This window comes from Crocuta crocuta, unplaced genomic scaffold (genome assembly GCF_008692635.1).
Source record: "Crocuta crocuta isolate KB4526 unplaced genomic scaffold, BGI_CrCroc_1.0 scaffold73, whole genome shotgun sequence".
Classification (NCBI taxonomy): Eukaryota; Metazoa; Chordata; class Mammalia; order Carnivora; family Hyaenidae; genus Crocuta; species Crocuta crocuta.
In genome coordinates this window covers 6,390,110-6,415,831 of record NW_027529443.1, presented here as the reverse complement: position 1 = coordinate 6,415,831, position 25,722 = coordinate 6,390,110, and the positions used below count along the sequence as shown (strand labels likewise).

Sequence of the window (25,722 nt, the reverse complement as noted above, 5' to 3'; positions counted from 1 at the left end):
GGGGGCTGGGGGAGGGGAGGGCGGAGGGCCCTCACACCCTGCCCCTCCACCAACAGGACAGCCGCTCCGAGCACGAGCGCCAGTACCTCCTGTGCCAGGGCTCCAGCGGGGTTGAGAACACAGAGCTTGTCAAGTCACCCAGGTGAGACCCTCCAGGGCAGGGCGTTAAGCCCATCAATGGCACTAGGACAGTCCCTCTGGCGTGGGGCCTTCCTAGGGACTGTGGCCCCTTCTGTAGCATGAGGGAGGAATCCTTTATCCTCGGGAGAGGGCCAGGAGAGCACGTGTGGGAAGAGATGGTTCTCCTTTCTCTACAGGTTTGGGGGAGGTGCTGAGGGAGGGTGGGGATGGGTTTCTGTCAGCCTTCCCACCCCTCAGCCCTCCCCTGGGGACACTTCAGCCTAGGTGCAGGGTGGGTTCGCAGACAGGGGTGAGGCAGGGACAGAGCCGGGGAGCCGCTGACCCTGTCCTCTTCCCTGCAGTGAGTACCTCATGATGCTGATGCCGCCCAGCCCAGAGGAGGAGAAGTGAGTAGAATCGGGCCAGACAGCATCCTCCCCACCGCACGCCTCCCCCCCACCCCTTCCGTAACCCATCACCTCTGTTTTCAACAGAGATAAACCCGTGGCCCCCAGCAACGTCCTGTCCATGGCCCAGCTGCGGACCCTGCCCCTGGCCGATCAGATCAAGATCCTGATGAAGAATGGTGGGTGGACACCCCTTCCCCCAGGGGGCCCCAGCCCTGCCACCTCCTAGGGAAACAGCCTGGGAGAGACTGAGGACGGAGCGGCGAGGCCGGAGGCCCCACCACCCAGAGTGGGCCCAGCTTTACAGCTCCGTCCTTGTCTGGAGGGAAGGCGCTGCAGCGGCTCCTGCACAGGCTCCAGGTGCTGTTCCATCCTGGCCACTGCCCTGCAGCGTGAGCCCGGGCAGGTCACTGACCTTCCGGAGCCTGTTTATCTATAAAAAGGAGCTAAGCTAGCTCCCAGGGGCTGAGACGAGGTTTCTATGAGGCTTATGCGGAGCCTTGCACAGGAACATGAGCTCTGTTCGTTTGCTTGTACTGCTTTGAGGCATCCTCACCAGGCTCCACACAGTAGGGACTGGTCTCCTTTCTCACAGGACCTGGAGGGCTAGAACCCTTAAAACAGATGTGAACCCTGAACCTCAGAGCCCAGTCCTAGGACCTGGGCTCCTCTTCTGAGATACCAACTCAAGGGTCTCCAGGGGCCCGAGCAGAGGGGAGCTCCCAGGCCTGGGCTACCAGGGTGCCAGGCTGATGGCCTTCCTGCAAAGGACATGGGCCTTCCCCAGGCCCTTTCCTTTCTGGGCCTCAGAAGTAGTAATAGCCTCCCCTGTTTTTTGTTTTGAGTAGGCTCCAGCCCGACGTGGGGCTTGAACTCTTGACCCTGAGATCAAGAGTGGTGTGTTCTACCAACCCAACCAGCCAGGTGCCCCGTAATAGTTTTACCTTTAAGGAGCCCCCTGTGGCGTGTTTCCTCCAGGACTCAGTGAGGTACAGATGTGTGCACATAGCAGGCAGCCAGTGAAGTCAGCTGTTGATATTACCTGTGTCATCGGTGTTCTTCACGTGCTGGGGTGGTTAAGTGAACCTGAAGCTCTGTGGACTTGGCAGGGGAGAGGGACGGGCCCAGGCACCCTTCCCTTGTCTGATATCTTCTGTGTCCTCCTCAGTGAAGGTCATGCCTTTTGCCAACTTGATGAGCCTCCTGGGCCCCTCCATCGACTCTGTGGCTGTTCTGCGTGGCATCCAGAAGGTGGCGATGTTAGTCCAAGGAAACTGGGTGGTGAAGAGGTCAGTCCCTCTGTACTGGGATCATTTGATCCACTTAAATTCAGTACTGACGCTTTGGTTTTAAGTCTACCTTCGTGCTTTCTGTTTGTCCTGCATTTTATATCTGTTCTTCCCTTCTACTGGATTCTTTTCTTTTATTCCGTTCCTCCCTGCTAATTTGGAAGTTATCCTTTCTGGACTCTTAGTGATTCCTGTCCAGATTTCAGTGTGCATTCATAACTGATGACGTTTTAACATTTTTTTTAAGTTTATTTATTTTGAGAGAGAGCATGTGCATGTGCTTGGGGAAGGTGCAGAGAGAGAGGGAGAGAGAGAATCCCAAGCAGGCTCCACAGTGTCAGCATGGAGCACGATGTAGGCCTCCAGCTCATGAACCGTGAGATCATGACCGGAACTGAAATCAAGAGTCAGACGCCCCGATCACAGTTTAATATTAATTGCTGTGTTTTACCCTCATCCAGAACAATTCGAAAGCCTTAGAATATTTTATATTTATTTTCTTCCTAACTCCTGTGCTGTTGTATTTATGTATTTTAACTTTATTGGCTTTTTAAATAATTTAAGTTTATTTGAGAGAGACATGAGTGGGGAAGAGGCAGAGAGAGAAAGAGAGAGAGAGGGAGAGAGAATCCCAAGCAAGCTCCACACTGTCAGCACAGAGCCTGACTTGAGGCTCAAACCCACAAAACTGCGAGATCATGACCTGAGCCAAAACCAAGAGTCAGAAGCTTAATTGACTGAGCCACCCAGGTGCCTCTTAATTGTATTTTAAAACCCACAAGATATTATTGTATTTAGTCAGTATTCTTTAGATCTGCTCACATATTTATTTACCTTTTTATTGTGCTCATGCCTTTCTTCATCTGAGTTTCTGGGATGATTTCCTTCTGCTAAAAAGTGCTGTGGTATTTCCTTTAATGAAGGTGTGCAGATGATGAATTTCCTTGGTTTTCATATAGTTGGAAATAGGGTATTTTTTACTGAGTGTAGAATTTGAAGTTGAATGGGGCGCCTGGGTGGCTCAGTCAGTTAAGCGTCCGACTTCAGCTCAGGTCATGATCTCATGGTTGGTGAGTTCGAGCCCCGCATCAGGCTCTGTGCTGACAGCTTGGAAGCCTGGGCCCGCTTTGGATTCTGTGTCTCCCTCTCTCTCTGCCCCTCGCCCACTTGTGCTCTGTCTCTCTCTCTCTTTCTCTCTCTCTCTCAAAAATAAACATTAAAAAAAAAAAAGAATTTGCGGTTGATTGCTTTCCTTCCACACATGGATATAATTTCATTGTCTTTTCAGTCCCATTGTTCCTGGTGACAAGTCCACTATCTTTAACCTAGTTTCTCTCTTTTTAAGATTTTACTCTTGTTTTGGCTTTTTAACAGTTCATTAAGCTGTGTCTGAGTCTAAGAGTCTGAGTTTCCTTTCACGTATCCTGTGGGGTTCAGAGGTCTTGAATTTGTGGCTTGATGCCTTTCAGTAGTTTCTCTTCTGTAATTCCTCCACCAGACTATCCGTTTCAAGAGGGTACGGACTCTCCCTCACAGCCTTGGTACTCCGTATAGTGCCTGGCACATCTTAGACCCTTGCTAAAAAAGTGTTGCTCCCTGAATTATGTTAATAAAGGCTCATTTTTTAGGAAGTATGGTGTAAGGCGAACAATCTATCAAAATGTGAATTGTTCCAAATTTTTTAAGTAATCATTGCAGCAGCTCCCATCATTTCAGTCGTTTGGCCAAGTAAATGGTAAAGGTATTCATGCTACTGCCACATGGTGGCGCCCTTACACTGGGAAACATGCTCAGTCTGTGCTGTACCTCGTGGCTGTTGTCTTGTGCCGCACAAGTGTTTGGTTATAGAAGCCCTTCGGGTGGGTAGCACATACGCATTGAATGAGACACCCAGGTATATTTATGGCATGAATGAATGAGAGGATGCTGACCCAGAGAGGCAAAGACTTCCTAAACGTCTGGCAGTAAGGCAGCCACAGAGCTGGGGTTTGAGCTCTCTGCCCGGACTGCCTGTGGCCCTGATGCCTCTGCCCTTCCAGCCTGGGGTGTGTCCCTGTGAATTGAAGGTAGGGCCCCCGGGGCCATGCGTGTTCTGTCCGTCCCAGGGCCTCGGGTCCTGCAGCAAGCCCACACTCCCACACCACGGCCTGTGGGCAGTGCTCCTTCTTTGCCCTGTCCCTTTGTGTTCTTGTGAGGAATTGATGCAAAACTCATAAACTATTCAGTAAATATGGCTGTGCCCTGTGCTCCGCTATCAGTTCCGCGCTGTTTCTGTCCTCAGGAAATCTGTGGGGCGGAGGTGGCCTCCCTTACAGTTGAGTACAGTGAGTGCAGAGATCCAGGGCATGGACCCCATTCTTCCATTCATTCAGCACCCACTTAGCGGCTCCCTTCTGTCTGTGGCAGCGGTGAACGACACGAGCCAGGTCCCTGTCCCCTTAGTTATCCTGGGAAGGGAGGAGACAGAGCTCCACCTTGATGGAGGAGTGTTAGTTGCCAGGTGGGATGGAGAAGAGGAGGAGAGAGGCCTCCCAGCAGAGGCACTGCAGGCACAGGGCGGTCTGGGGTGTGACCAGGTCTGTGGCTCACCTCGGTCAGGGTTAGGCTTGTGAGCCTCCATACCCTGCTCGTTCACCCCGGGCCCTGACGTTCTCTGAGCTTGACTGCTGGTCCCCTTCTCTCCAAAGGCTTTAGCCCCACTTGTGCCTCAGGGCCCATCCAGGCCCCGGCCCCTGACCCCTCTTGCCCCTGCTCGCACTGGCCGCCTCACCCCTTCCGACAGGTGGGGAAGGCCTCGCGTACCACTTCCCAGTCAGTCTCTTGGCCTCAGGCCTGCTGCATGTGGAGGACTCGCCGTCTCCCTGCGTCCTGGACTGGCCTCTTTCTGAGCCCCTGACTGCAGTGGGCCTTGGGGCTGGGCCAGTGTGTGCAGGGAAGGTCAAGAAGGGCCAGGAGGAAGAACTCTTGAGGGGGTGTGCGTGGGGGGAGGTGCTGCTTTTCTTCATACGTGTTCACAGAGCCAGGCTCCAAGGGTAAAAAGGGAGGCCCTGGGAAGCTGCATGAGCCTTTGTTGGACAGAGTGCTTGGTGCTGGGGGGTGGGCACTGTGCTGAGGGATGGGACTGACCTGTGGCTCCTCCTCTCGTTGGCAGCGACATCCTATACCCCAAGGACTCCTCCAGCCCTCACAGCGGTGTGCCTGCCGAGGTGCTCTGCAGGGGCCGAGACTTTGTTGTAAGTGCTTGGGCTTTCTGGCCTTCACTCAGTCGGGCAGGGATCACGGGAGGGGTCCCGGGGCCGTGCAGGGATCACGGAAGTGGGGGCCAGGGCCGTGCGCGGCTTCCAGGGCCGGCCTCAGCTCCGGGCGGTGGGAAAGGGCAGGTGTGGCTCTGGACCCTATTTCTCCTTCAACTCGGAATCCTGGAGTCTTGGGCTTCATAGAACCTCTGAGTTCCTCTGGCCTGGGGATCCAAACCAGAGGTCCGTAGGTGGACTCTGGCTAAGAAACAGGTTTCATCTGGCCGGAGTAGTGGTTTGTTTTTTGTTTTCTTTTTAAATGCTGACTTAAATTGAGTTTTACAATTCATAATCACTGTACAAACCACATTTCTAGCCTGTTGAGAATAATTGGACAGTCTGGTACCACTGGCCCAAATCCCTCTTGAGTGGGGCTGACCATCCTGTTCCCCACGGTCCCAGGCGCATCTGCTTCTCTCACGCGTGTTCCCTGCACTATTGCTGTAGGTGTTTACTAGCTTGTTCCTCCGTTCCCTTGCCCTGCCCCACCCCCTGCGTTTATGCAGAACTTACGCCCCACCCCGGCCTCTCTTCAGAGGGCTTGAACCCAGGCTGTTGGGATCAGCACTGCCTCCCTTGGCCTCAGCTTTGTGCTTTGAGTTCAGGGAACTCGGTCTTAGCTTGTGCGCAGTGACCATGATGTGTTCCTGATGTGCCCTGCTCACGCAGGGCAGCCCTTGTGCTGTCTGGAGAGAGTGCCTGCGTTTTCCTTTCCCTGCTCCGATGTCCCAGCTCCTTTGGACAGTTAGTGTCTGGGTGCCTGTGCAGTTTATTTGGTCTCGGGCTCGAAGCACAGTGGTGATCCATGCCCAGGCTTGTTCACCAAAGCCTCAGCCACCCCTGCCTGTCAGCCCTTCTCTCCCAGGCAGATGCTGTCCGGTGGGGCCTGGGAGAAGGTCTGGTCCAGTCTGAGTTCTGGTCAGCAACAGCCTTCCCTCCCCTCAGACCCCCAGGACGACTGCACAGGTTTCGGGGGATCGTCTTAGGAGCGATCCATCTTTGCCCCCTGGAAACATGCTTTTTCTCCCTCAGATGTGGAAGTTCACACAGAGCCGGTGGGTGGTACGGAAAGAGGTGGCAGCAGTGACTAAAGTAAGTGATGTTCCCCATCAGAAGCGCGGGCCCTGCAGGGAGCGGAGGCAGGGGTGGGCTTCCAGGCCTGCGGGGCTCACTCCATCCCCTCCCCCAGCTCTGCACAGAGGATGTGAAGGACTTTCTGGAGCACATGGCCGTGGTGAGAATCAACAAAGGCTGGGAGTTCATACTGCCTTACGACGGAGAGTTCATCAAGAAACATCCAGATGTGGTTCAGCGGCAGCACATGCTGTGGTCGGGCATCCAGGCCAAGTAAGGGCTTGCCGGGCCGCCCACAGCCATCTGGTCCCCTAGGCCAAGTGTGGGCTGGTGAGAGCATACGCGGGCCGCATGCACCCCGTCTTGCANGTGCTGATCAGAACTAGCAGGTGTGCTATTAGGGGTCGGGAAGGAGGGCTGCGTGTGGAGAGCAGGAGCCCGGGTGTGCGTGCGTGGCCCCAGGCAGCGGGACGGAGACCAGCCGGAGAAGGGAAGGCTGGGCCACCGCCGCCCACCACCGGCCCGTGTGCTGTGGGGAGGGCCGGCTGGGCTCTGTGCACACGGCATCCTCGGTCACCAGGATGTCCCTGGCTTCAACGGGGGATGTTGCTTTAGTGAGGCAGGTGACAGGCAACATGGTTTAAAGTTTGTTCTTCTTTTCAGATTAGAGAAAGTCTATAATCTTGTGAAGGAAACCTTGCCAAAGAAGCCAGATGGACAATCAGGTGTGCCGGGGGGAAGGCTTCGGACTGGGCAGGCCCCTAACCCGCCCTGGCCCCAGGCGGGCTGCTCTGCTGGGGCTCATTGGGGATAGCCACACACCCCTCTCTGGGCCCATTGGTTTTCCTTTCTGTGCTTTCCTCCCCCTTCCCCACAGACCTCAGCTTAAGGCCTGTCTAGTGTCCAAATACTTGGCCTCAGGGACTGAGGGCCAGTGTGTTCTGGGGCTCTGCTGGGTTCTGGCCCTTCTTGAGTCAGCGGCGGGGGGGGGCAGGAGAAGCTGTCAGGGACCAGGAACCCATCCTGGTTGGAGTCTCCCCACATAGGATTCTGACTTTCCCCAGTTCACTTTCTTTCCCCTCTGCTGGGGTAGCTCAGTCTCTGCTGGGTGAAGTAGGAGTGAAAGGCTGGCCTGCGCCATTTCCATCCCCTTCTTCTGGGGGACGGGGGGTGTCTGCGGGCAGGGGGCCCCTCTCTGTCCTGTCTCTGTGCCCTCCTGAGCAGCGCTGGCCTCTCCCCGCAGGGCCTGCCGGGCTGGTCTCTGGGGACCAGCGGGTCCAGGTGGCCAGAAGCAAGGCCCAGCAGAACCACGCTCTGCTGGAACGGGAGCTGCAGCGAAGGAAGGAGCAGGCGCGGGCATCCACGGTCCTGCCCGGCGTGCGGATCAAGGAGGAGCCCATGAGTGAGGAGGGAGAGGAAGAGGAAGAGCAAGAAGCAGACGAAGACGAGGAGCCCATGGACACCTCTCTCGGTGGCGGCCTCCACAGTAGGCTGGCCAACGGGCTGCCTGGCGGGCGGGTGGCAGGCGGGGACAGCTTCAACGGGCACCCGCCCTCAGGCTGTGCCAGCACCCCTGTGGCCCGGGAACTGAGGGCCTTCGTGGAGGCCACCTTCCAGAGACAGTTTGTGCTCACGCTGAGTGAACTCAAGCGCCTCTTCAACCTGCACTTGGCCAGCCTGCCACCTGGTCACACGCTTTTCAGCGGCATCTCGGACCGCATGCTGCAGGACACGGTGCTGGCCGCCGGTTGCAAGCAAATATTGGTGCCTGTAAGTAGAGCCTGCGCCGGCCCGATGGGCACACGGAGGAGGCCGCCCTCCGGCCCCTCAGGACGGCTCCTGGGCGGGCAGCGCCCCTCGTGGCGGAAAGGAAACCAGCCCGGTCACTCCAGAGTGGCCTGCACCCTGCTTGCTTTGGGGGGAGTCAGTTTGGAGGCTGCCTGGGAACTCAGGAGGACCACCGACCTTGGTTTGGACCTTGGCTCTCGTGTGGTGGCTTTGTGTGACCTTGGACCTCTTAGGCTCTGTGTCATCCTCTGACGTGGGCAGATGTTGGCTTTGGTCTCCTGGGACCTGGGTGAGGGCCCCTGAGGTGTCTGAAGGCGCCAGGCCACTAGGCCTACCGCGGGGCCTGTCTGTGCAGGTTCCTGGTCTGGTTTCCAGCCCCCACTCTGCTGGCACCTCTTTCTGTTGGTTTTTCAGGATGATTTTTTTTTTTTTTTTTGTTTTTTTTATAATTTTTTTTNGGTTTTTTTTTTTTTTTTTTTTTTTTTTTTATAATGTTTGTTTATTTTGAGAGAGAATGACCAGCAGGCTTGGCACGGTCAGCAGGGGGTTTGATCCCACAAACTGTGAGGTCATGACCTGAGCTGAAATCAGGAGTCAGACAACTGACTGAGCCCGCAGGTGCCCCAAGAGGACTCCCCTTCTATTATTGTTTGATTTTCTTTGCCATTTGTAGGTACAGAAACCAAGTTCCAGAGAAGTGAAATTAGTTTATCTCATATACTCAGGAAGTGATAGAGCTGGAATTTGAACCTCCCTTTAGTGGCTGCAGTTAGAGAGAACGAGGTGGGGAGGGGCAGAGAGAGGGAGAGAGAGAACCCCAAGCAGGTTCTGCACTGTCAGCACAGAGCCTGATGTGTGGCTTGAACCCACAAACCATGAGATCATGACCTGAGCTGAAATCAATAGGCACCCAACTGACGAGCCCCCAGGTGCCCCAGGAGTGAAACCTTTCCTGCTTTAATTGAGATGAGCTCTTTCACCAGAACCCACGGCTTGTGCGTGGGCTCTGGCAGGCCTTCCTGGCTAGAGGTTAGCTGGCCAGCATGGTTGGCACTTCTGGTGCCAGGCCTGCAGGTGGCCGCTTGCCCCCCTCCCCACACCCCCCGGGCTTCCTGTCCCTGCATTGAAAGGGGCCCCGGAGCAGGTGAAGTGTAGGAGCAGAGCGTATGGTGTGGACCATTTCCCTTAGCTGAGCATGAGGAGTGTAAGGCTGTGGCTTTAGGAGGCGGTGCTGGTCGTTTCTCCTCCTAAGCTCTGCCAGGACTTGGCAGACCTGGTGACGTGCAGCTAATGTGGGGCTGTGGCTGCCTCATAAGGGAGCATTGACGTTTGCAGTCAGAGGTCAGAAGCACATGCAGCCTTGGGTGAGGAGGTGAAGGCCCATCTCTGTGTATGTGAGAAACAACCTAGGACGAGAGGCCTGGGACCCCGTGCTGGTGGGGCTTGTCCCAGGAGATCTGGCCCTCATGTCAGGGAGCCTCCTTGGTGTGGTTTCCTGTGGAAGGTATCGGGGTTTGGGGGCCCTGCCCGGAGCACTTCACCCACCCAGCAAAGGGGTCTAGTTAGCACCAGGCTGTCCTGTCTCTGAGCCAGGCCAGTGTCAGCCAGGCCGTCTTGGGTGCTGTGTGGGTGGGAGAGGGCTGCTCTCAGGCATCCTGGCCCTGCTCCTCCCTCCTCGTGGGGCTGGGATCTCTGGGAGACNCCCCCCCATGATCCTGATGGAGGGAGCGTATATCGTAGTCCCCTCTGAGAAGGAAAAGATCTCAGCTGTGTATGGAAGGATGCTGAAGTCCAGGGAGTTAGGAGTAGACACACGCTTGAGTTTAATCCCATTTTTGCTACTTATTAGATGTTTGACTGTGGACAGCATATAAATCTCTGAACTGGATTTTCTTCCTGGAGACTGGAGGCTACAGCCCACTGCTCCCACCTCTCTCATTTCCGATGATCAAATGAGATTGTACATTTTTGGGTTCCCCCACCTTGGCTTTATGTGGTGGCAGCCACCACTGTTGTGTTGTGTCAGGGCTGGAAACCACTCTACCAGGTGTCCTGAACCTGGCCACCCTTTTCTTGGTCCCCCAAGAAACAGCAGAACTCCCTTCCCCACCTTGAGTGTATCTGGGGCTTTGAGGTTGGGTGTCTCCCACTCCCTCCCACTGAAGCCCTAGTGAGTGGCAGGAGCTGGCACTGGAACCCACGGTCTTACGTGGGCTCCGTCCCTGAATAGGGCTCATGTGGGCTGCGAGGGGTGGGTGGACCCACGTGGTAAAGACAAACTACTAATGCCTGGGCCTCGGTTAGTTTCCCCCACAGACTGCTGCGTCCCCGGATGAGCAGAAGGTGTTCGCCCTCTGGGAGTCTGGAGACATGAGCGATCAGGTGAGGTGACCTCTGCCACCATCTCCCCGAGAGCAGGGAGGTGGGGTGAGGCCTTTGGGGAGACCCAGAGTATATAGCACACACTCAGATTTTCCAGCCACTTCCCAGTTTAAATATTCTGGCTCTGTGTCCCCGTGTAGTGTTAAAACAAGCTGGATGTGCCAGTCATTTGACTGGAACCGGTGGTCCCCTATTACCATCTGAACCGGCTGCGTCCGAGTCCTCTCTAAAAAATCTACCTAGACTCTCAGGATCATCCCCCGAGACTTCGTTCAGTTCCGTAGGAAAGGGGCAGTATCCTAGGTATTTAAACTTGGACAAAGCTTTCCAGAGGATTCTGCCACTCAGCTGGGGTGGTGAACCAGTGACAGTCCACATTTCTCAGGGGGCCCCCAGCACTAAGAATCAAAAAGATTCCTTATCAGATTTCAGGTGCTGGATTTCTAAGTGGGAGAAATTGGTCCATTTTGCCTCCTGTCACCCTGACAGGAAGGGTCCTAAGCCTAGAGAATAGGAATTGAAACAGCAGCAGTGTCTGCATGGACCCTGAGGTCCAGAAATTTTCCTTCAATCATGAACTTGCTCAAACTTTAAGGATTTCAGATGAAACTGCTGAAACAGCAGTCTGCCCTCTTCTGAGCCCTACTCCTAGGGTGTGGGGAGGAAGGGCGACCCCTCTTCTGCCTCAGAGGGGCTGACAGGCAGGTGAGGACAGACAGAAGGGCCTCTGAGCGCATCTGCAGGGGCTCTTCCTGTGCCAGCCTGTGGGCTCTTGGCCAGAATAGGAGGCATCTGAGTTTTCTAGTCCTCAAGGGGTAGGAAATTAGAAGATTCAAATTGTGAAATTCTTTTAAGGAGAAGAAAAGTGTATTATTTTTTAAAATAAAGGAGACAGAGCTTTATGGGCAACAATCCAGCCCTGTCTTCATGCAGCTTAGATGGTGACTTTTCCTGCCTCTTAAATCCATTTTCACTCCTGTTTTGTATCCTGAAACCCCATGTCTAAACTGCTTATCCTCTGCTGGCACTTGCCTGGTCCTCCTTGGGGCCTCCGGGGACAGCAGATTGGGCAGATGTATTTGTTTCTACAGCAGTCCTGGTGCACACAGACTGCAATGCCAAGTTCAGGCCAGAGCTTTGGAGCTCTTGTTCGGGGAGGTTTCTCTTTCAGGTGACCGTTTCCCACAATAACATATTTTTGCTACTAAAGCACCGACAGGTTTTGCTTGAAATCTTTTCCAAAAATTACCGGGTACGCCGGAACATGATCCAGTCGCGGCTGACTCAGGAGTGCGGAGAGGATCTGAGTAAACAGGAGGTGGACAAAGTGCTAAAGGTACATGGGCTCTGGGCCGCTGCCTGGGGGCGCCTGGCTCGTCCCTGCCTCGGGTGGAGGCCGACAGCCTGTGGAAATCCTACCCCCGTGTTTATCGGGTTTATTAACTCAGGCTTCCTCTGGTGCCCCTCCCCTCACCCCCCTTCAAGCAGTAGTGCGGTGGGCCATCCCTTCAGGTGACCGGGCCTGAGTCCCCAACTCCACTCCCCTTTTGAATTTTGTACCACTTGGCTTTCAGTAGAATCAATTTTTAAATTTAAAAGGAAATATATAATTAATATATGCAGGTCCTTAAGTATACTACTGATAAGGCTTTTATGAATGGACTACAGTACAAATACCATATTGGCAGAAACACTGGAACACAAAAAGCTGATGACCATTTCTTTACATCTTGATTTATTATCTCAAACATTCAAGGCCATCTGTAGTGCTATTTATGAGGCACCTTTGTTCTGAGTCAGCTTATTAGCAGTTTTTTTATCTTGTGCTTACAAAGCACATTCACTTATGGTTCCCCACTTTTCAAACGCCCCTGAGAGGAAGAGGGCCTGGGTCCCAAGCACTAGAGAGCCCAGCAGTTACCCCAACATTGTATCAGGCAGCTCTTGATTTCCTGTTCTATCCATTAATCATAAACCGGTTTGTGATGTTCTGTACAGGATAGAGTGGCTGCCTTTCCTGCTGAACACATTTCTCTACTCCACAGGACTGCTGTGTGAGCTATGGTGGCATGTGGTACCTTAAAGGGACAGTACAGTCTTGACAGTAGTCCCAAACAACTCGCCCAGTGCATCAAAGCCCCAGGAAGGACGGCGGAGCCAGCGGAGGTGGACACAGCCTCAACTGCTTCGGAAGCCATGGAGCAAGAGGAACTGACCGTCCTGCGGCTGGGGCGTCGTGCTGTCTGCTGGACAGCGGGGGTCACCCTCAGCCAGTGGCAGGGTCAGCTTCAGTTAGGTCGCTCCCAGAAGAGGGCAGCCGGGACCTTCTTTACAGTATAATTTGAAATTCCTGATGTATTTTGCTTATTATTTGGTTTCATTCTCATAATAAAGAGAGTGTATACTGACCACAGGCAGGCTGATGAAAATCATGGTTTAATATTTTACTTTTCAAACTTAATGCCAACAAGGTCTAAGTTATGTTTACAAGATGAACAAAACCTCACGGTTTTAAATATTTAAAATGTCTAGAACCCAGTGTGTAGTTTTCAATTATCTATCTGCTAAGACTTCTGCCAATTTCATTAAACAAACCAAATCGAATTGTTTTACTGTTGGGTTTATGTGGCCACTTTACCTTTTAAAACAACTTACTTTATGTAGCAGTCTCGACTGTTTACATGAACCATAGCAAAAAGTCAGAATCAAATCCATCTATTAGTGTTTGCATAAGGATGCAGACAAAACCAGGTAAGTATGGAACAATGTATAAGTGAGGTTATCACACTTTGATGTAAAAATTTTCTATTTTGTGTATTTTTAAAATAAATGCTAACACTAACCTGTCATCCTGGTTCTGCTGTCTTCAAAGGGTCACAAGAAGGCAATGTCTGTGGTCAGGGCCTTGAGTCCGCCAGGGGAGGGAGCCCATCGTGGGGGGCAGGGCACCAGCTGAGCAGTGCCGTCCAGCACAACCGTGCAGCCATAGGTGTAACTTGTAAATTTTGACAGTAAAAAGAAACTGGTAAAAATATGTTATTTAGCCTAATATGTAGCTAAAATGGCAACCTGTAGGTAAAAATGTTAGTACAGGGGCCCTGGCTCAGTTTGGAAGCATCTGGCTTTGGCTCTGGTCAATATCTCACAGTTTGTGAGTTGGAGCCCTGTGTCGGGCTCTGTGCCTCCCTCTCTCTCAAAAATAAAGATCAAAAAAGTGATAAAGTAATAAAAAATGTTTGTTAGTACAAAAAAAAGTAAATACTAAGTTTTCAAGATCTGTTACCTTTATACTTATGACACTTGCAGTTTGGGCCAGCTGCAGTTTAAGTGCTCACTTGGGACATATCGCTAATGTCGACCTTATTGGATGGTACAGCCCTAGAGGATTAGGAAGACAGTAAGAGTAAGCTGCGAGGGGGCAAGATGTGAACTTTTACTACCTAGGTCTTTTTCCATGATCTGTTTTGGGCAATACAGCCACTGGCATCTGAAGGTTTAGGTGATGGTCTGTGCATGCTCCACACTGAAAAGAGAAACATTTGGTAATGTAGTTTAACAGGACATTTGTGTTCTTGGTACTGTTAACATGAGCCTGAAAAGAGTAAAAAATTTCCAGAGTTGATTGATTATGTCCAGCTGTTGCATAAGCACCTTACAAAGGAGAGACCCCCTCGTGGTGTATGGGAGAGAACGCGTGACCAGAGAGGGAGGTTATGGGGCTCAGTGGCGAGTTAAAAGTGAGCTGGAAAAATTAAAGAAAGATCTACCAACATGAACAAAATGGCATGAGCTTTAAAACTGGTTGGAAAGAAAATTACAACAGACTGATTATTAGAGAAGAAAAGGTCTAGGAATTTTCATGGTTGAACTATTCTCACATCTTTACTACAAGCACAAGGGTTAAACTCCAGCATGTAACAAGCCTCTAAATACTTTGGAAGCACTGGTTTAAAACTTGACAAAGAGAGTCACCTGGGTGGCTCAGTCAAGCATCTGACTTCTGCTCAGGTCATGATCTCGTGGTTTATAAGTTTGAGCCCCGCCATCAGGCTCTGTGCTTACAGCTCAGAGTCTGGAGTCTGCTTCAGATTCTGTGTCTGTCTCTCAAAAATAAACTTAAAAAAATAGTAAGTAAAACCTGATAAAGACAGCATGCTATGAATACAAATCCTAAGTAGTAGATTGCACTGGCATGTTCAAGGAAAGAAAAAAGCTACCTTGGGGTGCTTTGGTGGCTTGGTTGGTTGAGCGTCTGACTCTTGACTTCGGCTCAGGTTATGATCTTGCAGTTTGTGAGACTGAGCCTCGTGTCAGGCTCTGACACCACGGAGTCTGCTTAGAATTCTCTGTCTCCCTCTATAAAGATTTAAAAGATGTCTTGCAAAGTGTGAGGATACTGGGAATAACTACTGTTAACAAACATGCAAGGGTGGTATCAGGGCATCAACACTGCAGCTCATAAAGGAAGGGGGAAAATTTTCAGGGATCAAGAACTTTATTCCAGATAGAAGTTCTTAAAATTAGAGTAGATGGATTCTCATTAACCTCAAACAGTAAAAAGTTATTATGCTAAATCAAACATTGGACATGCACCTTAGGATTGTGACATACTTACTATAATTATTTCATATCCTGGGTATGAAATAACTACTTAGAGCAGTTAGACAAAAGATAAAGTTAAAAATTACACAAATTGGTTTTCTTTTGTCTAGCAAAGAAGTTAGACAAAAATAAAGGAGCCAAAACATTTTTTTTCTGATATGTCAACAGAATCAACTAAACTAAAAGCTGTTCTCAATAAGCATTCAACTAAATAGCTGGAATCAATAGCTTTTCTATATGCAACTATAGTTAGAAAATGTAGCAGAAGATTTTTACATTCAGGAGGTGAAGCTTCTAAAGTCTGTAGGACTTAAACTATAAAAAAATGAGAACTGACAAAAGCCCACTGGAATAAATGGGAAAGCATAAACCCGTTTTAGATCACAGTCTCTGTGTCAGTCTGTACTTAATCTAATTTTTCAACTTAATTCCAATAACGATTTATCACCAAGAACCAGACAAGCCAACTTTAAAGTTCATATTGCAAAAAGCATGCAACAACAACAAAAAGAATCCAGTGAAATTCTGAAGGAGCAATGAGGGCAATACTCTGACCAGTTAGGAAAATATCAAGCTGCATAGCAATTAAAAACTGCCACAGGTGAGGGGCGCCTGGGTGGTTCAGTCAGTTAAGCGTCCGACTTCGGCTCAGGTCATGATCTCACAGTTCATGGGTTTGAGCATCCAGCTCTGTGCTGACAGCCATCTCAGAGCCTGGAACCTGTTTTGAATTCTGTGACTCCCTCTCTCTCTGACCCTCCCCTGTCCTCACACTGTCTCTCTCTCTCTCTCTCAGAAATAAACACTAAAAAAAAAAAAAATTAAAAAAAAATAACTTCCACAGGTGCACAAGAACCAGATCCTACAACAGAAGTAGGTTCAAATTCATGCAGAAATTTAGTACTGATTTGGGTGATTTCAAGTGATGGGGAATAGGTGAAGTTTAGGAAGATTCTGGAAAGATGGTGGTGTGATGCAACTATTTTACTTATTTTTTTAAGTTTATGTATTTGTTTTTGAGAGAGACACAGACCGCAAGAGCAGGGGAAGGGCAGAGACAGAGAGGGAGAGGGAGAATCCCAAGCAGGCTCCATGCCATCAGCACAGAGCCCAATGTGGGGTTTGATCCCATGAAACTATGAAATTATGACCTGAGCCAAAACCAAGAGTCAGACGCTTGTCCAACTGAGCCACCCATGTGCCCCTGATACAACTATTTTAGAACCCCGGAGTCTAAAGGCTTGCAGCTTCCAGGGAGAATAAGGACTGTCAATTGCAGAAAATTTTGGTCAATTTCAGCTCTTGGCACATTAGTTGGTACTACTAGTAATTACTACTACTAGTAGTTGCTACCTCACCACAAGCCACATTCATGGAGCAACAGTTTGCAGGAACCTGGTGGGCAAATGATCCTGTTCAAACACCAGGACTGTGTGCTCTGATTGCAGCTTCTGACCAGAGGTGCAGAGGTGAGCAGCCACTGTTGTCTCTCCCCGCTGTTGTCCCTGCCCTCGTGTTGCAAGCCTCTACATCTGAGGCTGAAGTGACTGCCAGGGAATTTTTAAAGGGCCGGAATGCTCCCCATTCCCCTCATTTTTCACTTTTTCCCCTTTGTGAGCTAGACATTAAAAACTAGGATTGTCAAAAAATGATTGCATATACGGAGAAAATTAGGGAGTTGACCATGCATGCCCAGGGAAAGGCTCACAAGAAACCTGAGAAGACCTTAAGTTTACACCTCAGGCTGACCCTCAGCAGACGCAGTCTGCAATCTAAGGAACAGAAACAATAACCAAGAAAACCAGCAAACCCTGGGAAAGGAGAGAGAATCTGATTCCCAGAGTTATTATATTATTAGATTCAAATGTCCAGGGTTCAAAAAGCCACAAGGCATACAAAAACCAGGAAAATACAGGGCACTCAAGGGAAAAAGTTAATCAACAGAAATTGTCCCTGAAAGACCCAGTGGCAGGTAGATGAAACGAAGACTTTAAGACAACTTTGTTTTAAAGACATTCAAAAGAACTAGAAGATGTAGAGAAATCAAGAAAATGTGTGAACAAAATGGAAACAAGAGAGACCTAAAAAAAAGTAATAATACTGGGCATAGAATTACACAGAAAAGCACAGTAATGGAAGTGAAAATTTCATGAGAGGGATTCAAAGGCAGATTTGAGCAGGCAGAAGAAAGAATCAGCAAACTTGAAGATGATGGAAATTATTGAGTCTGAGGAACAGAAAGAAAAACTGTGAAGAAAAGTGAGCAGAATATAAGGGACCTGTGTGACACCATTAAAAAGACCAATATACACCTTGTGGGAGTCCCAGAAGGAGAGAGAAAGAAGTGGAGAATATATGAAGATATAATGACTGAAAATTTGTCAAACTTAATGAAAAGGCATGAAGATAAACATTCAAGAAGCTCAATAAACTCCAAGTAAGATAAACTTGGACCCACTGAGACACATTATAATCAAACTTTCAGAAGCCAAAGAGAATCCTGAAAGCCTCAGAAAAGTAAATTATCACATATGGGGAGGTGGTAGGGGGGATCCTCAATAAGATAATCAAAACACTTCTCATTAGAAACTTTGGAGGCCAGAAAACAGTGAGCCAATATATTCAAAGTGCTTCAGCAACAACACTAACAACTGTCAACCAAGCACCCTAGATCCAGCAAAACTGTCTTCAAAAGTGAGGGAGTGTAGATGTCCCTAGGTAACAAGAAAAGCTGACAGAGTTCATGACCACTAGACATGTCCTGCAAGGTAAAACATAAAGACACTAGAAAAGAACTTGAAGCCATACTGAGAAGCAAAGATTTCGATAAAAGTAAACAAAGATACCGACAATTATCAAAGTCAGTGTAACCATAACAATGTTTTGTAATAGTACTTTTTGTTTTCTACATGATTTAAGAGACTAATACATTTGGGATGTCTGGTTGGCTCAGCCAGTAGAGTATGTGACTCTTGATCTTGGCATTGTGAGTTCAGGCCCTACACTGGGCATAGAGCTTAATTAAAAAGAGAGAGAGAGAGACACTCATACATTTAAAGAAAATTATTTGTGTAAAAGTAATATTACTATAACTTTGATTTGAAACTCCAAATCTGGTCTTCTCTGTAAAACACTAACACATTTTTTTTTTTTAAAAACACAGTAGTTTATGTATTTGGGCACACAATACATAAAGAGGTAGCTTTGTGACATCAATAATCAAAAGGGATGAGGGTGGAGCTGTAAAGGACCAGAGTTTGTTTCTGTTTTTTTAGGTTACTGAAGTTAAGCTGGTATAAATTCAAATTAGTGTTATAACTTTAGGATGTTAAATATAATCCCCAAGCCAGCCATGAAGAAAATAGCTATAGAATATACACAAAAGGAAATGAGAAAGGAATTTAAACATCTCATTACAATAAAAAAAATCAACTAAACACAAAAGAAGACAGGAATGCAGGAAATGGAGGACAAAAATAGCTGTAAGGCATGTAGAAAAAAACACAATGAGAAAATTTCCTCCTTATCAAAATTACTTTAAATGTAAATGGATTTAACCCCAATCAAAGGCAGAGATCAGAATAAAAACACACGATCCAACATGGATAGACCTAGAGGGTATTATACTAAATGAAATAAGCTACAGAAAGACAAATATCATAATTTCAATCATATATAGAATTTAAGAAACAAATGAACAAAGAAACAAACAAATTAGACTCAAATAAAGACAAAAAATTGGTGGTTGCCAGAGCAGAGGGTGGGGAAGGGATGGGTGAAGTAGATAAGGGATTAAAAGTACACTTGCCTTGAGCACTAAGTTATAGAATTGTTAGATCATCATATTGTACATCTGAAACTAGTAACACTGTATGTTAATTTTACTTCAATTAAAACGCACACATGATCCAACTAGATGCTGTCTACAGGAGACTCGTTTAAGACCCAAAGACACAAACAGGTTGAAATTGAAAGGATTAAAAAAAAAAGATATATTTTTTTTAAAGGAGAAAACTTTTTTTAAAAAATTTTTTAAATGTTTTATTTATTTCTAGGAGAGAGAGAGAGAGACAGCATGAGCAGGGGAGGGTCAGAGAGAGAGGGAGTCACAGATTGAAACAGGCTCCAGGCTCTGAGCCGGCAGTCAGCACAGAGCCCGACGCGGGGCTCGAACCCACGAACCGCGAGATCATGACCTAAGCGAAAGTCGGACACTTAACCGACTAAGCCACCCAGGCGCCCCAAAGAAAAGATATTTGAGGGAGATTGGGAGACTTTAATACCCCATTCACAATAATGGACATAACAACCAGACAGGAGATAACTAAGGAAATAGAGGATTTAACACAATAAGCCAAAAAAATCTAGCAGATATATAAGGAACACTCCACACAACAGAATACACATTCTTCTCAAGTGCAGATAGGACATTTTCAAGGAGAGACCATAAGCCACAAATTAAGTTTCAACAGATTTTAAAAGATACACAAAGTATCTTCCTTGATCACAATAGGTGAATTTAAAAATGAGCAACAAAAAATTGGAAAAGTCACAAAATTGTGAAAATTAAACAACATACCTTTAACCACCAACGGATCAGAGAAGTTGAAGGGAAATTAGAAAATACTTAAGATGAATGAAAATGAAAACCCAACATACCAAAACTTATGGAATACAGCAAAATTGATTCTAAGGGGGAAATTTAGTGCTGTCAATACTCACATTAAAAACAAGGTGGGGTTCCTGCATGTCTCAGTCGGTTGAGTGTCCAACTCTTGATTTCAGCTCAGATCATGATCTCACAATTGTGGGGTCAAGCCCCACCTTGGGTTCTGCACTGGGCAAGGAGTTTGCTTAAGATTCTCCCTCTCCTCCCTCTGTCCTACCCTCCTTGTATGTGTGTGTGCTAAAAACAAAAACAAGAGAAAGGGCACCTGGCTGCCTCAGTTGGTGGAGTCGGCATCTCTTCATCTTGGGGTTGTGGGTTTGAGTCCTGCATTGGGAGAGAGATTACTTAAAAAAAAAAAAAAAAAGTCTTGGGGCCCCCAGGTGGCTCAGTTGGGTAAGTGTCTGACTTTGGCTCGGGTCATGTTGTCACAGTTCATGGGCCGGAGCCCTGCATTGGGCTCTGTGCTGACAGTTCAGAGCCTGGAGCCTGCTTTGGATTCTGGATCTCCCTGTCCATTCTCCCCACACCACTCATGCTCCCTCTCTTAAAAATAAACATTAAAAATATAATAAAGTCTTGGGGCACCTGGGTGCCTTCATCCATTAAGCATCTGACTTAAGCTCTCTTGTGGTTTGTGAGTTTGAGCCCTGAATCAGGCTCTGCACTGACAGTGTGGGGCCCACTTGGGATTCTCTCCCTCCCTCTGTCCCTGTCCCATACTTGCTCTCTTTCTCTCACAAAATAAACTTAAAAAAAAATAAAAAAATAAAAATATTAAATCTACAACCTAATTTTACAACTAAAGAAACTAAAAAAGGTACTAAACCCAAAGTGAATGGAATAATAAAGAATTCAGAGATCAAGGAGAGAATATAAAAGCAATAGAGAAAAATCAATGAAACCAAAAGTTGTTCTTTGAGATCAAAAAATTGAAAAACCTTTAGCTAGATAGACTGGAAAAGAGAGAGGAGACTCAAATTACTAAAATCAGAAATAAAAGTGGAGATTCTACAGAAATAAAAACGACTAGGGCACCTGTGTGGCTCAGTCCTTAAGCATCTGACTTCAGCTCAGGTCATGGTTCCTGAGTTTGAGTCTCACGAACACAAGTCCTGCTTTGGGTGAGCCCCGCTTCACTCTCTCAATCTCTCTTTCACTCTCACTCTCTACCTCCCTCCCTCTCACTGCCCGTTGTGGGAGTCTCTCTCTCTGCCCCTCACTCACTTGCACCCTCTCAAAAAAGGACTATAAGAGAGTAGTATGGTTATAGGCATTGACTAATATATAGAATTGTCCAATCAATATGTTTATACCACTATACTGGGGGACCTGGTTGGCTCAGTTGATGAAGCATGCAACTTTAAAAAAATTTTTTTAATGNAGAGCCCGACGTGGGGCTCGAACCCACAAACTGCGAGATCATGACCTAAGCGAAAGTTGGACGCTCAACCGACTAAGCCACCCAGGCGCCCCTAATGTTTATTTTTGAGAGAGAGTTAGAGAGCACAAGTGGGGAAGGGGCAGAGAGAGAGGGAAACACGGAATCTGAAGCAGGCTCCAGGCTGTCAGTACAGAGACCAATGTGGGCCTCAAACCCATGGACCATGAGATCATCACCTGAGCCAAAGCTGGATGCCCAACTGACTGAGCCACCCAGGCTTCCCTGGAGCATGCAACTTTTGATCTTGGGGTTGTACATTCAAGACCCACACGGGTGTAGAGATTACTAAAAAAAATTTTTTTAATAAGATTTAAAAATAACGTAAAACCACTATAGACATTGCTGAGAGAGAACTATAAACGATTGTATGCCAACATATTAGATAGCCTAGATGAAAGGGACAAATCCCTAAAAACACAAAACCTACCAAGACTAAATCACAGACAGAAAATCTGAATAGACCTATAAATAGTAATGAGTTGAATCAGTAATGAAAAAAGTCCTCCCAACAAGGAAGAGCCTGATGGCTTCACTGGTGAACAAAATACTAGCAAACAGAATTCAGGAGCACATTAAAAGGATTATACATCCTGATCAAGTGGGGTTTATTCCTGGAATGCAAGGATGGTTCAACATATAAAAATCGATCAACACAATATGCTACATCAACAGAATGATGGAAGAAAAAACACACGATCATCTCAAAGGAGGCAGAGAAAGCATATGGCAAAATACACCTTTTCGTGATTAAAAATTAAAAAAATACACACTCAACAAACTAGGAAGATAAATACAATAAAAGCCATATATGAAAAACCCACAGAAGGTACTTGGGTGGCTCAATTGGCTAAGTGTCTGACCGTGGCTCAAGTCATGATCTCACAGTCTGAGTTCAAGCTCAGCTTAGGGCTCACTCCTGTCAGTATAGTGCTGGCTTCAGATCTTCTGTGTGCCCCCTCATGCTCTTTCTGTAAAGTAAACATTAATGCAGTGCTTAGGTGGCTCAGTCAGTTGAGTGTCTGACTTGGACTCTGGTCATCTCACAGTTCATGGGTTCGAGACCCACATCAGGGTCTGTTACTGACAGCTCAGAGGCTGAAGCCTACTTAGGATTCTGTGTCTCACTCTCTTTCTGCCCCTCCGCTGCTGTCTCTCTCTCAAAATAATAAATGTAAAATTATTTTTAATAAAAACATTAAAAAAAAAAAGAAAACCCCACAGTGAACATCATACTCAATACTGAAAAACTGAAACATTTGCTCCAAGATCAGAAACTAGGCAAGTATGCCTGCTTTAACCGCTTCTAATTTAACAGTGCTCAAAGTTCTAGCCAAAGCAATTAGGCAAGAAAAACAAAGAGAAGTCACTCACATTGGAAAGGAAGAAGTAAAATTAGCTTTTTTGCAGATGATATGATCTTACTTGTAAAAAACTCAAAAGACTCCATCAAAACACTGTCAGAATAAATGAATTCAGCAAAGTAGCCAGAAACAAAGTCAACACACAAAAATTAGTTACATTTCTATACACTAACAATGAAGAATCCAAAAAGGAAATTAAAAAACAATTCCATTTAAAATGGCATCAAGGTGGGGGCACCTGGGTGGCTCAATGGGTTAAGTGTCTGACTCTTGGTTTCAGCTCAGGTCATGGTCTCACAGTTCATGAGTTTGAGCCCTGCATTAGGCTCTGTGTTGTCAGTGCAGAACATTCTTGGAATTTTCTCCTCCTCTCTCTCAAAATGGATAAACTTTAAAATAATAATAAATTCTTAAAATATTAAATGACATCGGGCTTACTGCTGTTAACATAAAGTCTGCTTCAGATCTTCAGACTTCCCCTTTCTCTACCTCTCCCCCACTTGCACTCTGTCAAAAATAAGCCTTAAAAAAAACTATCCTAAAATTCATATGGAATCTCAAGGGATACTGAATAGCCAAAACAATCTCAAGAAAAAAACTGGAGGATTCATACTTCCTGATTTCAACACTTACTACAAAGTTACAGTAATCAAGAGGGTGGTACTAGCATAAAGAGAGGCACATCGACCAATGGAATACAGAGAGCCCAGGAACAAACCCTCACATATACAGTCAAATGATTTTTGACAAGGTTCCAAGACTGCTCAATGGGGAAAGGGCAATCTATTTAGCAAATGGTGCTGGGAAAACTAGATATCCACATGCTAAAGAATGATGGTGGACCTTTCAGTAACACCATGTTGCAAACCTTCCTAACATTAGGCTCGGCAGTGATCTCTTGGTATGACACCAAAGGTACAGGTAACAAAAGGAAAAAACGAATTGGACTTGATGAAAATTTAAAAAAGTTGTGCATCAAAAGACAATGGACACCTAGCTAGCTTGGTGGAACAGCATATGACTCTTGATCTCAAGGTCGTGAGTTTGAACCCCACGTTAGGTGTAGAGATTACTAAAAAATAGTAATAAACTTTAAAAAAAGACACTATCAACAGAGGAAAAAGGCAACCCCCAGAATGGGAGAAAATATTTCCAAATCATCTGATCTGATAATGGATTTTAAAAACATTAAAAAAAATTTTTTTTTAAATTTCGGGGGGAGAGAGAGACAGCGTGAGCAGGGGAGGGTCGGAGAGAGGGGGAGACACAGAATCCGAAGCAGGCTCCAGGCTCTGAGCTAGCTGTCAGCACAGAGCCCGATGCAGGGCTCAAACCCATGAACAGTGATATCATGACCTGAGCCGAAGTCGGATGCTCAACAAACTGAGCCACCCAGGTGCCCCTATAATGGATTAATATCCGGAATGAATATATATATAACTATTACATATAATACATACATTACATATATACATATTTATATTTACATCTATATTACATATACATTTTATATGTTACACACATACACACACACACACTCTTTTAAAGAGAACGACAACTTTAAAAATAGGCAAAGGATTTGAACATTTATCCAAAGAAAATTGCCAAACGGCCAAGTGCGTCAAAAGTTGTATCGCTAATCCTTAGAAAAGTGCAAATCAAAACTACAAGATACCACCTCACACCCATTAGGATGGCCACTATCAGAAAGCACATTTTGGGGAGGATGTGGAGAAACTGGAGGGAATGTACACTGGTGCAGCCACTGTGGAAAATGGTATGAAGGCTCCTCAAAACATTAAAAAACAGCAATTCCACTTCTAGTTAAAGGCCCAAAAGAATCTCAAAGAAATATTTGTACACACGTTCATAGCCGCATTTGTCACAATAGCTAAAACATAGGAGCAGCCCACGTGTCCACTGATGGATAAACAAAATGTGGCATATACATATAGAACAGTATTCAGCCTTAAAAAGGAAATTCAATTATGCTACAACATGGATGAAACTTTAGGTCATTATGCTAAGTGAAATTAGCCAATCACAAAAAGACAAATTCTGTAGGATTCCACTTAAATGAGGTACTTAATCACAAAGACAGAAAAGTATAATGGTAGTTGTCAGGAACTGAGGGGAGAATGGGAAGTTGTTATACTGGCCTAGTTTCATGTTTAAAAATGAAGAGAGTTTATGGGGATGAATGGTAGTGATAGCTGCACAACAATGTGAATGTATTTAATACCACTTAACTATACACTTAAAAATGGTTCAGACGGTAATTATTACATGTGTACTTTTACAAGAAAAAAATGTTCAGATGAATCAATTACCTGTCAAACACAAAAAGGAAAAGTATTACAAGATTAATATGACCACATAAAAAGTTTGCTTGACAAAATGACAATAACAAGGTAAAATTAAGATAAACAGAATATTTGTGATTTATAATTGCAAAGTGAATTTCCTAAATGCTAGAGCTCTTCAATAAGAAACACAGGCAAAAGACAATAGAAATGGCTTACCAGATTACAAAATATTCAACCTTAATAAATGAAATTTAAACAAGGAAACTCCATTTTTCTTCCATTAGTTTGGCAAAAGTCAAAAAGTTTACAGGCACAAGTGTGAGCTACTAGGCATCTTCCTATATTGGGGTGTGGGGGGTAGTCAGTAAACTTCTATAAGATGGTAATAGCAAAGTGCTCTTTACCTCACTTCTAATGATTTACCTTCTAGATTAAAAATGTCCAAAGATATAGGGACTGCTGAAATGAATTTTCATATATGGATAGGATATACATGTGATGTGTGTATGTGTGTGTATATATACACATCAGCGCACCAGCCAGAGGCCAGTTTGTCGTGGGATTTCCTGAGGAGCTTAAACATAATTGGATTATAGAACTGACAGCCGCAGCCTCCTTCTTCACTGTACACATTAGTTAAATATACATATGCAGTTTATCTATGTCCACAGATGTAATACTATGGGATTATCATAAAGAATGTAAATGATCAGACAAATGTTTCAAAGACACATGGTTCAGTGAAAATGGAAGATACAGTGCAGGTTTATAGTATAGTCTTTTGTTTAAAAATAGGGAGGGATATAAACATACCCATGTACTAACATATGCACAGAATATTTTGGAAGAATATACAAGAAACTGGTAACTAGTTAGTTGATCCTGGGGAGGAGAGGTGGTGGGAAGTCAGGGACAACAAGATGATTTACTTCACAAACTCTTTGTACTGTCTCAAAAAAGGATTTTACCCATTTTTAAATAATCCAA

General features: G+C 46.5%; 1 protein-coding gene across 4 annotated transcripts in view; it reads left to right on the top strand.

Annotated features, from left to right (window-relative positions):
• Window positions 1-12,960, top strand: part of POLR3E (RNA polymerase III subunit E) — a 31,409-nt gene extending 18,449 nt beyond the window's left edge. For 3 of the 4 annotated variants that reach the window (XM_077760512.1, XM_077760509.1, XM_077760513.1), the window contains exons 10-21: window positions 57-142; window positions 483-527; window positions 615-706; window positions 1,696-1,816; window positions 4,968-5,049; window positions 6,145-6,204; window positions 6,302-6,459; window positions 6,850-6,911; window positions 7,430-7,956; window positions 10,279-10,356; window positions 11,567-11,692; window positions 12,355-12,960. In XM_077760512.1, the coding sequence (XP_077616638.1) occupies window positions 57-142; window positions 483-527; window positions 615-706; window positions 1,696-1,816; window positions 4,968-5,049; window positions 6,145-6,204; window positions 6,302-6,459; window positions 6,850-6,911; window positions 7,430-7,956; window positions 10,279-10,356; window positions 11,567-11,692; window positions 12,355-12,414 (1,497 nt within the window). In that variant the 3' untranslated portion in view covers window positions 12,415-12,960. The remainder of the gene's footprint in view (window positions 1-56; window positions 143-482; window positions 528-614; window positions 707-1,695; window positions 1,817-4,967; window positions 5,050-6,144; window positions 6,205-6,301; window positions 6,460-6,849; window positions 6,912-7,429; window positions 7,957-10,278; window positions 10,357-11,566; window positions 11,693-12,354) is intronic. The other variant, XM_077760511.1, reaches the window with a different exon arrangement.
• The last annotated feature ends 12,762 nt before the right edge of the window (window positions 12,961-25,722 follow it).